Source organism: Hippocampus zosterae, chromosome 9 (assembly GCF_025434085.1).
Source record: "Hippocampus zosterae strain Florida chromosome 9, ASM2543408v3, whole genome shotgun sequence".
Lineage (NCBI taxonomy): Eukaryota > Metazoa > Chordata > Actinopteri > Syngnathiformes > Syngnathidae > Hippocampus > Hippocampus zosterae.
The window spans coordinates 11,135,667-11,147,995 of record NC_067459.1 but is presented as its reverse complement, the minus strand read 5'-3'; the positions used below and the strand labels follow the sequence as shown (position 1 = coordinate 11,147,995).

Below are 12,329 nucleotides of genomic sequence, written 5' to 3'. Positions count from 1 at the left end.
AACAGGGGAATCACCCCTTTGATGCCATTTTTCCCCTCATAGATTGTATTTTTGATGAGCTTTATACTCATTGATACAATACTAACGCAAGGATGATGCAAAGAGAAAATGCAAAACGCTCATTCAAGACAATGATAATCAGGCCTAGGATGACTCGGCATCGAGAAAAAAAACGCTGGTCTGGCATTTAACATTATATATAAATCAGCATGTATTGTATTGTATTTTAGCCAATGTAAATGATGCAAAATCAACCCTAAAACACGACATTGTGTGTCGGCATAATGTTTAAAAGCTATTGAAAGCGGCGAATGACATCTGCCGGGGGTCAGGAGGAGGTCCAAGTGAGATGAGTGATTTAGATGTAGTAATATTTTGGGTTTCAAAATACCCACGAGGTCTAACTAATGGTTTCTGCTGGTCCGCGTCTGCTCAAAGAGGCATTACCTCGTCATTCCCTGCGGGGGTTGCGGGGGATTATCCGGCAATGCGTCACGGGGCAGTTAGAGTCAGTCAGCAATGATGGGGCAACTCCTGAGATGTAATCCTACTTTTTAATTTAGCCGGGTTCTTAATCCGGTGCGTAGTGCTCGTCCCGAGCCTCTGTGCACTCTGCATGAGCCTGAAAATTACTTCGGAGGCGTGCTAATGCTCATACTTTATCTCACTCTTGCTTTCATTCTAGGCATGTAGAGGCCCGGCTATTTGTCTAAGCACACACTGGCGTATGAATTATGCTAATGTCGTTAATAACTCATGATTATTGTGAGGGAGCCTAATTAAAACATTGTTGCAACATTCCGAACAAGCCAATGAGCACACTGTGGACCATTACACCACTAAAAGTAGTTGAGAGGAATTCTTGCATGAGAAAATAAACACAGTAAAGTATAGAAATAACATAATGAAAACACAGCCTTGTTGAAATGCCACGCTATTGCAATACAAAAAACTGAGACCAAAATAAATCATTTCAAACCCTTTCCCAGCATTAACAGAGCCTACAATCTATTTATTTATACACTTGCAACAAAAGAAATCTTTTTGAGAGGGGAAGTCAAAATAAACAACTAAGATAATGTAGCTGCACACAAGCAGGGCCTCTGCGATTACTTTGGGTACCCTAAACTGACATCAAATATTTATTACTAAGTAGCTTATACTGTTTGTCCGCATCATATTTTTATAGTGCTCCACAAAAAAATGAGTCACTTTGAAAACTTTGGCTGTATGTGAAGCCGGCGAGACTTTGGGGTGCCATCATGTGATTATTATGAATTGTACAGGTTATAGATCACATTAAGGGTAGAATAATTTTTTAAACATGATATATCTTGGTCTCTTTTTTTTTGGACTTCACAAAAATTTGGCATTTAAACTAGATTGTGCAGACTGCTCTATGTACAGTGCATCCCCTGCATATTCCTTACTTTGCGCCTCGCATATTCACCGATTCACTAACTCATTTTGGGACTTGTTATTCCAAGAAAAACTCACCTATTTGCTATTTGGCTCTTCCTGAAGAGGCCCTAAAATGCCACAAAGGCGACGACCAAAGAAATAGCCATGGCATCAAAACCTAGTCTCAATTTCTGTCTCATAGAAACATATTCCTACTTTTGCCCTGTGTAATGGGAACTTATTTTCTATTAGACTGGGCTTTGGTGCCCTCTTTTTGAATTCTGGTGAAAAGAACTATGATCAAATGAAATCGCAACTTTTGTATGTCAGGGAGGAGGGGGAGGAAAGTCATTGTCGCATGTACACATAGTCTTAAGATGCATTTATTTTTCAATTCTGCTCCCACCTGGCAAGTTTTCAACATGAAAACACTACACACGTCATTCATGTCCATGTTGTTAAACAATCCCTTCACAGTGGGACGCTTGCAGGAAGCTTACCCTGTGCAATGTACCATTGGAGGTTGCGGGAAGTGGCAGTGTCAGACGGCTTGTTTCTCTTGGTAATATTTTGTTTTGTGCTGGAAGGACCTGCGAGGGGAAACGACAGCAGGTGAAAATGAGGAAAGAACACAGAGTTCAATATTTTTTCTTTAAAACTTGGATGAACTGGATTTTCTTTAAACACACACCTCGCTACATGGTGTTCTTTGGCTCGAAATAATCTCACTCGTGCTGATTTTGACGGACTAAGTGAGCATAGAAATGAGACGACTCTTTCATCTTTAAACGATGACCTTCCTAACATCCCTTTCGGGAGATGTCAATGAATAAAGCTGTTAATCTCGAGAAGACCTGTCATGACACACATGTTGAGAATGAACGGCGAACCTGCTTGTTGTTGCGGGAGCCACGGGCTCTCCGAGGAGGCTTCCAGGATCTCTCCTTGGTGATGCTGTTGACATAGTAGCTTCTCAGAGAAGATGGGTCCACATACTGCTCCCACAGATCCATGACCTGCAGAGGCTGCTGGCCGGGGCTCGGACTGGGGGGGTCCATCCGCGAAGGACGCCTGTCTACTTGCGGTTGAAGGTAGAGCGGCGAGTCCTGCCAGGACAACTGGGACAAATAGGACTCTGTCGGAACCTGGAGAAAATAAAAGAGGCCTAACGATAAATGGTTTTTAAATGTGCTGAGATCTCACACAAGTTAAGTGATTTACGCAGGCAAACAGATGTGTATTACATATCAAAATGTAAACGCGGGATGTATTGATCCTGTGACTTTCATGCGAAACTGTGACGATTGAAGAGCAGAGCAAATAAATCCAACAAGCAGTGCAAGAACACGTCACTGCGGATTAAGACAAGAGGTTACTGGGAGGTCATGAAATGAAGATCTTTTTTCATGAAATTAGACATTGCGGTTTGTATGTCAACCTCACAGCAGAGGTTTTGGGTTTTAATCTCGGGTTCTGACTTCCTATGTGGATTTTGCACAATTCAACCTGTGGTAGAATGGGCTTTTTCCAGGTGCCTTGGATACCGCTCACATTCTGAAAACAAGACCACCGAAGAATTGAAATCATCCAAATGAAATGTGTTTTGTTTTTTTTCTTTAGATTGTTTTGCTTTTTTGTGACCGCCATAGAAGGATTCCACTTATGGCAAAGAAGACAAGCGTGATAGTGAACAGGAAATGGAGTGACCATTACTTGTCTTACTGTTAAAAACATTGAAATGTTCTTTAAAACATTGCCCGTACAGTTAAAAGTTTCATGATGGTTGCCATTTCAGCCTGAAAATGTAATTAAAGTTCTTTAAAATGTGTTATTTTGTTGGAATCTATTTGAGGTATTGCAAAAAAAAAACAAAAAAAAAACAACCTTTGCAAAATGTGTAAATTCTCTCCTCCTCTCTAACCAACTCAATTTGTGAGAGAAATTTCAAGGGATAAAGAGCAGCATATCCTGCTTACTGGGATTAAGCGCACAATGAGTTCGGTTGAAAGGGAGATGGAGAGAGAGAGAGAGAGAGAGAGAGAGAGAGAGAGAAAGAGAGAGAGAGAGAGAGAGAGAGAGAGAGAGAGAGAGAGCGAGAGAGAGAGAGAATAAATGACTTGCATTGACTCGATGTAATTCTGGGATGCCCTGACGTCATTACTGACATGATTGATTCTCTGTGGGGATTATTAAAGGCACACACGGTGAATGAAACGCACCCCTAGCTGTCATAGCTACTGAATGTCACACTGGATGGTGAAGAAGAAACAGACTTTCAACCTTTTGCTTCGTACCAGACTATTAATAGAGCAATATTACTTTTAGAATGAAAGACGAGCAGCTGCTTCACAACAGTTCTGGTACCGGTAATTAAAAAATGGACATAAGTTGAATCAAGTACGCACTTTTTTTATTGGTGATGGATTTAGAGATAAGACAGAGGAGAGAATTGGGACATTCAAATGTCCTCAAAGTTGTACCATTCCCAAGTCAAGTAAATTCTTCGGAAAAATTATCTTGAAAGATGCCACTACAATTGCGTTCAGATATTATTGGCTTCTACTGCGTTGTCATGAGACACCATTCACTCCAGTCATCATGAGGTATGAATATACGACGTGATGAGATTAGCTCCAATTGCTATAAAACCTCATTTACACTAATTATGAAAAGAAACAAATCACTCCAATGATGTTACCTTTCATTCTTACTTCGATGCAACGTAATCGCAGTCACACCAGAATATGACTCAGTCCAATGATGACGCAATGCGATTCCCTCGAATTATCACGCAATTCAATTCACTCCAAATGTAGTCGGACATGAAACCATTCATACGAAATACAGAAAGCACAACATGATATGATTCACTCTAATTACAATGTCGTGATAAAAGTCCAATCATGATACAATAAGTTTCACTCCTATGACAAGATGATTGAATCCGATTACGATGCGACACAAAACAATTAACTCCAATCACAGCGTGCGCATTTTCTTCCCCCCCCCCCCCCCCCCCCCCCCCCCACATGCTCACATCCCTACCTGCAAGTGGTTGGTCTTGCCGGAAGATCCCAGCATGTCCCACTGGCTACAGGACTTCTTCGGGAGGGTGTAGTTGACCTGTCTGCTGAAGCTCCCGCCCACCTCGTCATAAGGGTTCTCCACCACATTGTCCGTCAGGTTGCACTGGCTCTGGCTGCGAGTGATCATGGGGACCACCCTGCCGTTGCATGCCGGCATTTGTGAGGCGGGTGCATCCCCGGGGACCACAAGGTGGCCTGGCGCGGAGGCAGAAGAGTTGAACGCGAAGGTGGAGAAACGGACACCACCCAAGTTGCCATCGGTGTCAAGACCTCTGAAGGCACTGTTGGAGCTGAGGTTCTCCATGGAGCGGTAGATGGGTTTACTCGCTATGATGTGAGCATTTAAGAGCAACAATGGTTGTATTATAAGGAAGAAAAAAAAAGACTCGCATTGTGTTTCTTTCTCACTTTACCTTGGTGATGATTGTGATCGGTAGCCTCTGTGGGGCTCGGCGTGAGCGCCACTCGGGGCAAGATGCGGACGTTAGAGTTGAGCGCAGCCGAGATGATGAGGCGCTGGGGCGAGGGCATGGGCGCGACAGGAACCTCGGTCACGTATGTAGCGGGCACGTACAGCGGCTTTGTTTTACTTGCGGCCCCTATCCTCCGCACCTGTTACACCACAAACACAAACCCCTATTTAAGCATCTGCAGTGGACACAAGATAGTTGGTCTAGTGGCTAATGTTACCTACTTGGCCAAACGATCTCATTCATCATATATTTAATATATTATCAGTCATTTTTGAACAAAGAAGCCTTGACCTCATTTGTGCCTCTGTTATTTTCATTTTTTTTAAATAACTGGAAGAGATGCCGTATGTAACTAGAGCAAGAGGAAGAGGAAGCGCACGCCCCAAACTAATTTCCAGTAATAGTTGTTACCACAGAGCAGAGAGAATTCATAATACCTCATGTTATGCAATCTAAATGGGAAAAACCCAACACATTTATAAATGTCAGAAACTATCCTTCAATCTTTAGCTAGATAATAGTGCATACCAGCACAAACATAATCTGGTCATGATGAGTCAGCCACTTGACTTTAAGTCAATATATTAGCCCTTTAATTACCGACTTGGCAAATCAGTGCAGCGCATTAAGAAAGCAAATAATTAGTTTAAAGGACCATTGTACAGATGCCTTTCTCCTAGTTGCCAACAGTTTGGTCTGCCACGTTTGTAAAGGAAGTATGTACCTAATTTACAACACCTTTTGTTATTGTAGAGCTCAAATAATAGAAGATAAGAAAACCTTTATGTGTCTCACGATGGAGAAATTCGCAATTTACAGCAGCAAAAATTTTAAAGGAAGGAAGTAGAAAAACAAAAAGTATTTGCATGCACAAAAATAAATTAAAAAATGAACTGTATGCAGTACAGAATGAAATATACAATATAAAATATAACACATATAATATCTATAGCTATATATAATAAAGGTGTAATGTTGCACCTTAAACAATTGAGATGAAGTTAGAAATACAATATGTAGTATTGTCCAATATGTCCATGCATTGGGAAAATAGCAATGGAATAAACAATCCAAATATAGAGTGCATTCAATGTGCTCAAAGGTGCGATTTTTTTAAGGGACCTTTCTCCGTATTTTGGCCACTCTTATGGTTAGTTTTCATAATTGTTTTCTTTTTGAACCATCAAGTGACATCTCAACGATGTGGTCAAGGCTCAATGTGTAAAAACGACTGATTTTTGTTTTATCTGACTTCAAGAAATATGAAAATGTTCACTTTTATGTCTTGGTTCTTCAAGAGTTAAAGAAAAAAGCAAATGCTATCCATATTTATTGATTCTCATAGGGTTAAGACATTTGAAATATTTACCGTAACTGTTCCCTCACCTGCCACCAGTCGGCGTTGGACTTCTTAAGGAGTATGAAGCGTTCGCCTTCCCGAATGCAAACTTGCCTTCCATCAGCACCGCGGTAGTTGTAATCATATTGGGCCTCGAGAACTACTGTGCCGCTGGGTACGCCGCACAGGGTCACCCCCCTGGTGTTAACCGTGGGCACCCCAGCAGGCTGCTGCTGGTGCCCCACTGAGCGCCGCCAAGTGCCAGACAGCATGGTTCTTCTTCTCTGCTCCCTCAGCGAAGGGTGCACTGATGGTGGATGACGGCGATCCTGGTTGGATTACAACGGGCCTGCAACCTGGCTAGTTCCATGCTCTGGAAAACAAAACATAAGGGAAATTGTAAGGCTACTAAAAATATAATAGGTTTTGAGAATTGCAGTTTTATGGCTAGTCATCAAACCTAACTTGCAAAATTTGAAGTAAAAACAGGATCAAAATACATTTGTAGCAATCGGTCAAAATCTCTCAGAAATGGTTGGAAATATTATTAGATAAAGTATTGTCTGATTCATGTGTGCCTGCAAGTTTTACTTTCATCAGTGACAAAGATCGTGAGGAATCGCAGCTGGCCACACCCAAATTCATGTAGCATGGCTCAAGAAGACTCAAGTATTCTTCCTAAAGTGATGGGAGTGCTGCGGCTAACTGCAAATTTTTTTAGTCATTGTAAGAGACTCGTGTATTATTTATCCAGAAACGTTTTAAAATGGCCCATCGCTATATATCAGAGACTGATATGACGGTCTTGTGACACAGAGGAGAAGCCTCAGATCTCAAGAAACCGGTGAGTAGCATGTCACTTTGCTAATTTTCTGAATAGAATGCTAAGACAGAAAAGTGGAGCACGCAAAGTTGAACTCAATTGCTGGTTCAACAAGCTTTTAAGATAAGATAAGATAAGATAAGATAAGATATCCTTTATGTGTCCCACACTGGGGAAATTTACATTAATTTAAGGGGTTGTTTTGAGTCCACATTTTCCCAGGATACATCCACATGCAAGAATCGGTGAGTTTTGGGACGTTGTGAGGCCCCCAAAAAGTAAAAAAATTCTAACAAAAGTAACTACAACAAAATTAATGCTAGATGCCTGAAAGACCCCTGATCGAAAGGAAACAGGAAGGTGTCCGTCATTTATGTATTGATAAATTAATTTGGGACAGCGCTCATGGTTTGTCTGTGAACCTCAAAGTTGAGAGGTTCTGGGTTTGAATCTTGGCTCAAACCCTATTGTGAGCAGTTCCAATCACAAGACTCCCCTTTGGCATCACTGGTACCTTTCTGTGGTGGCATGATATGATGATAGTTTGATATGATGATAGCATAATATGATGATAGTTTGGATGATACACCATCCAAGTTTGGATGGTGTACCTGTATGTAAATAAATCATGTGTTTGGAGAATTTCAAGGGATGCATCAGCCCAAAATAGCATCCGTATGCCTTTCCACTTCTACTGGCTGCTTACATAAGAGCAGTCAAACTTTCTACCAGAAACATCACGGCTACGCAAGCGCGCACGCGCACACACACGCACACACAAAGAACACAAGCCTAACGGGCTAAAGGTGGCATTCAAGGGCACCTCGCGACAAGGCTTGGTCCCAATCAGGCCAGATGATGCTACAAGAAAATGAGGGGCATGAAGGAGAAATCCCAGAGAATTACAAGGCAAAGGCTAAATTAAGACAAGATGGGAAATGAATGACAAAAAAATATATAATAAATAAATTACAATGTGAGTACATAGCTAAAGCCGGGTGCTGTGTGTGACAGTAGTGAAATGGGAAGGGCAGGGTTCACTGGCTCAACCTTGATAATCCCACTGGTATTAAAACACAGCGATGAAGCAGTGAAGTCCTCGGCTGCTGAGAATTAGACTAAAACTCAACTGCACCGCAGTAATGGTAGTGGTTGGGTAGCACAAACTCTATTTGAAAAAGATAACATTGAAATATCATAATAGTAAAAGTAGGGACTACAATGGTGCCTTGATAAGAGTTGATTTGAATGAGGCACATATCAGTTAGCGGCATAAGTGTGTTAAGTCTTACAAATCTTGGATTCTCAGTACAGTATTGCTCTTCAATGTATTTCAATGAAGTGCAAAATGACTCGCAAACTGCGAACAAAATCGCTATTTTGGAGCCTTGTCACACTGCCTCACTTGAATGGCCATTGTGCTCCTCTTCCCGATGTGCCGTCTTGGCCACCTGGAGATAGTATAACACAGAGAGATGGTTATACTGTTCATTAATTTGTCTCAGCTTTTTTTAGCTCACCAACATGGAACGCATAGCTGTACTACACAGAGGAGAAAGAATATATGATTTCTACATATGATGCTCCATCATTTGTGTTCAACCCTTTGCTTGAAGGGTGAAGTCACAGCAATGGAGTTGCCAGTTTGCAATAGCAATAAGATAACAGACTGAAAAGCTAAGCCTTAAATACACAAAGTGTAATTCCTTGTTTTGCGTTGAGTTTGGCAGTAAACTTCAATAAACCATGTTAAGCCTCTTTTTGGAACAATTGTTCTCTACTGTTCTCTACTGACCAAAGTTCTGCTTATTGTTCACTGTGAGCATACAGCGGCCAGATCTCAAGTTCACTAAATTAGTTTGGAAGCAGCACCTTTTGTACATGTTATGTTCAGCTACAATTTTGTTGTTACACATTAATCCTTAAGGAAATATATTTGATAATTCACCAAAAAAAATTGGCTTGTTATTATGGGACAAATCTTTCATGTGATGTCCTCCTGTTTTTTTTTCTAACATGAGTAAAATCCCATTTCCTCTTACATTGGTGGTGGTGGTGTAATGCAGCTCGGGCCACACTTCTCGAAAATAAATAAATAAATAAATACATAAATACATGCTGAAAATGTACATGAATGCAAGCATTTCTCACTGCATACAAATAGAAAGAGATTCTTTTGTTCGCCAAATTTGAACCGATTCAGGTCTAAATGTGCCAAAACAAGTGGATATTATAGAATGACACAACAAGTCTCTGTGCAAATGCCTGTCACAAGTGTGCACACTTTGGCATCAGAACAACAGCACCTCAAGTTGTTGCCCAAGAAGAAGCCGGATAAGACTCAGCTTGTGAGCAATTACGTCATCGTCAATGAATCTACTACTTTGATAGCTCGGTCGTTAAAATGCCACATGCTTCGACATTTGTTGATGAAGATCCCATAATCCATTAAAAATATAGTTCGCTCACATTGCTTTGACTCTAGACCAGGTAATATGATCCTATTATTTTATATGAGGGGGAAATAGCACCATAATCTGTACAATGCTTGAATCTAGGGAGAATTTGAATCTAATATGAAATGATTTGATTCGGTTCAATTCAAAGCACTAGACGTATTTTAAATCAGCTTCATACGATGGAGTGAGCTCACATGGCCTCACACACCAAAATGCCGTGAGCAGTCCATATGGCACCGGACGCAGACAAAGGCACTGAGTGCCTTTGCCAAAGGCTGATGGCAAAAGGCGTATTTATCGTGTAAAGCCATCCGAGCAAATGGAAAACGAGTGAATCAAACTGACGCCTCGGTTCTGAAGTGAACATAAAAAGGGATATTAGTATGCTGTTAAACCAGCCGTGCAAGTAAAGCAAATGTTCACAAGTAGTTATGGAGGCAGTCAAAGTGGGTAATAAAAGTATCGGTAATGAAAGTAAATGAGCAGCAGCCCAGCTAATTGACTTATTGATCAGTGCGCAGGGCTATGTCATGTGTCCTCATGTTCGTAAATCAGCACGAACATAATGTGTCCTACACGTGATTATCTAATAGGAACAATGCCAATCAAGGGTTTTACACTGACCACGCAGCAAATCACCTCTGTACAATGAAAAAATATCGACAGTCTGAATTCGCCTCAAACCACTTGTACTCATTTGTAGGGAACTAAAGTCTATCCCAGCGGAATTTTGACGAGAGAAGTTCTGGACTGGTTGCCAGACAACTTTACAAAACCGTCAATGAGTAACCAATCACACTGTAACTGACCCATTATCATTTTTGTGTGCATTATTTGTTTTCTTTGCTTTGGGGTGTTTGGTGCCACCCACACCAGAGAGTGTGCGGTAGTGGGGACGAGGATGTCGATGGGGAAAAGAAGAGCTTAGGCAGGAGTGTGCGAAAGCAAGACACAGCAGGACATGACAGTGTTCAGTTTGGATTTGGATTGGATACAACTTTATAAGAGGCAATGAGGAGAAAGAAGATAAGTCTAGTTCCCTGTTTTGGACATTGCACACAACCATTTTAACAAATTCCCCTACTTATTCAAAACCAAGATAGACATCATTCACGCTCATTTCCCTAGTCATCCAGCTCGAGTTACAGTCGACTGGCTCACAACCGACAGTACTTTACTCTCTCCGGTGTTTCTCTGAGGTCTCACAAGGTGTTAATAGAATCCCCTATCAAAGAATTGAAACCAACCACTTGTATCCTGGACCCCTTTCCTACAAGACTGAGAAAATCAATTCTCTTTGCCATGGCCCCTGTCATAACTATAAACCTCTCCTTAAAATCATGTCCCACCAGCACTAAAATGAGCTGTTAACAAGCCACTTCTGAAAAAAAACCTCTCTCCACCAAGAAGTCCAAGCTAATTACAGATAAATCTCTTACCTTCCATTCATTTCAAAAGTGCTGAAAAAAGTGGTCGCAGCTCAGCTTCACAACCGTTTGAATGTATGACAAATTTCAGTCAGGTTTCTGTTCTGCTCACCACACGGAAATTGCTGTGGTCCGTGTCACGAATGACCTTCTTATGATCGCTGATGCCGGCCTTCCCTCCTCATTCTGCTAGACTTAACAGCTGCTTTTGATACCTTCAATCACCTTTTTATTCTTAAGCACCACCGTGAAGATATTGGGCTCCCAAACTCTGCTCAAGGCTGGTTTACATCTTGTCTCTCTGGCAGGACCCATTTTGTTAGGATGGAAGTCATGTGACCTTCGAGGTCTCCAACACTCACTCTCAGATGCGGTGTCCCTCAAGGGTCTGTACTTGGTCAAATAGTTATCACTTGTCTATGCTTCCCCTCGGTTCTACTGTATACTCAGCCAGTAAGTCATTTCCTTCCACTGCCGATGACACACAGCCCCATCATATCCCAAAGAACTCCTCAGCCAGCAAACTCAACTGGGAACATATGCTCTTCCAAACTCCCATAACCAAGCTCCAGACCATGGGTGACCACCGCAGCACATCTGTGGAAGTCCCTACACAGCCACTTCCGGACTCCACAACCCTTCAAAAAACAAGTCCTTCATCTTGAAACTGGCTTTTAATCGACCTTGATGTGCCCCATTGTTTTTTTGTTTTTTCTCTGTGTAGTATAATTTTAACTGTGTGCTTGTAGCAATTTTAGATTCTAAATCTGGTATCTCAATGAGCAGTGGATGCATGTAAATAATTGCGGACGAGGGTTTTGTCAGAGTTCGTAAAGTGATGCAAAGATTATCACAGACAGTTCTTACTTGTCCCGAACTATTCAAAATTTCTTGGCGACAGCAAACTAAAAACAAAGTAAAAACTGAGAACATCTTTGGAATACTTTACGCATCCTGATGAAAGCCCCAAATTTGCTATGTTCTGTTCTCAAGCATTCACTGCTCAGTGAGGGATGCAAGTGTGATGTAAATTATTATTTTTCTCATCAATATTCTGACTTAATTCATCTTAATAGAATGGAAAAGCTTTCAGAATGATTGTGACTTGGTTTCACTTATTCATTTCACAAAAGCCTGCATTTGAACAATGATGCATGCATAGGCTTTAGATACACTGGAGACTTTAGTCCCCCAATGAGTTATTAACAGTCTTTGGTTCCTCTGAAAGGTGCCATATAAATACTGTTTTCCAAAAAAATACTGAAATATAGTTAAAAACATGACTATTGGGTGCCTTGAAAGGCGCTTATAAATAAAATGT

General features: G+C 41.2%; 1 protein-coding gene across 3 annotated transcripts in view; it reads right to left on the bottom strand.

Annotated features, from left to right (window-relative positions):
• arhgap9 (Rho GTPase activating protein 9) overlaps positions 1-12,329 on the bottom strand; it is a 57,783-nt gene that overhangs the window by 19,477 nt on the left and 25,977 nt on the right. For 2 of the 3 annotated variants that reach the window (XM_052076014.1, XM_052076012.1), the window contains exons 2-6: positions 6,347-6,672; positions 4,901-5,099; positions 4,447-4,814; positions 2,311-2,546; positions 1,902-2,013 (exon numbers count right to left, since the gene is read on the bottom strand). In XM_052076014.1, the coding sequence (XP_051931974.1) occupies positions 1,902-2,013; positions 2,311-2,546; positions 4,447-4,814; positions 4,901-5,099; positions 6,347-6,571 (1,140 nt within the window). In that variant the 5' untranslated portion in view covers positions 6,572-6,672. Of the gene's footprint in view, positions 1-1,901; positions 2,014-2,291; positions 2,547-4,446; positions 4,815-4,900; positions 5,100-6,346; positions 6,673-12,329 lie in introns of all 3 variants that reach the window. The other variant, XM_052076013.1, reaches the window with a different exon arrangement.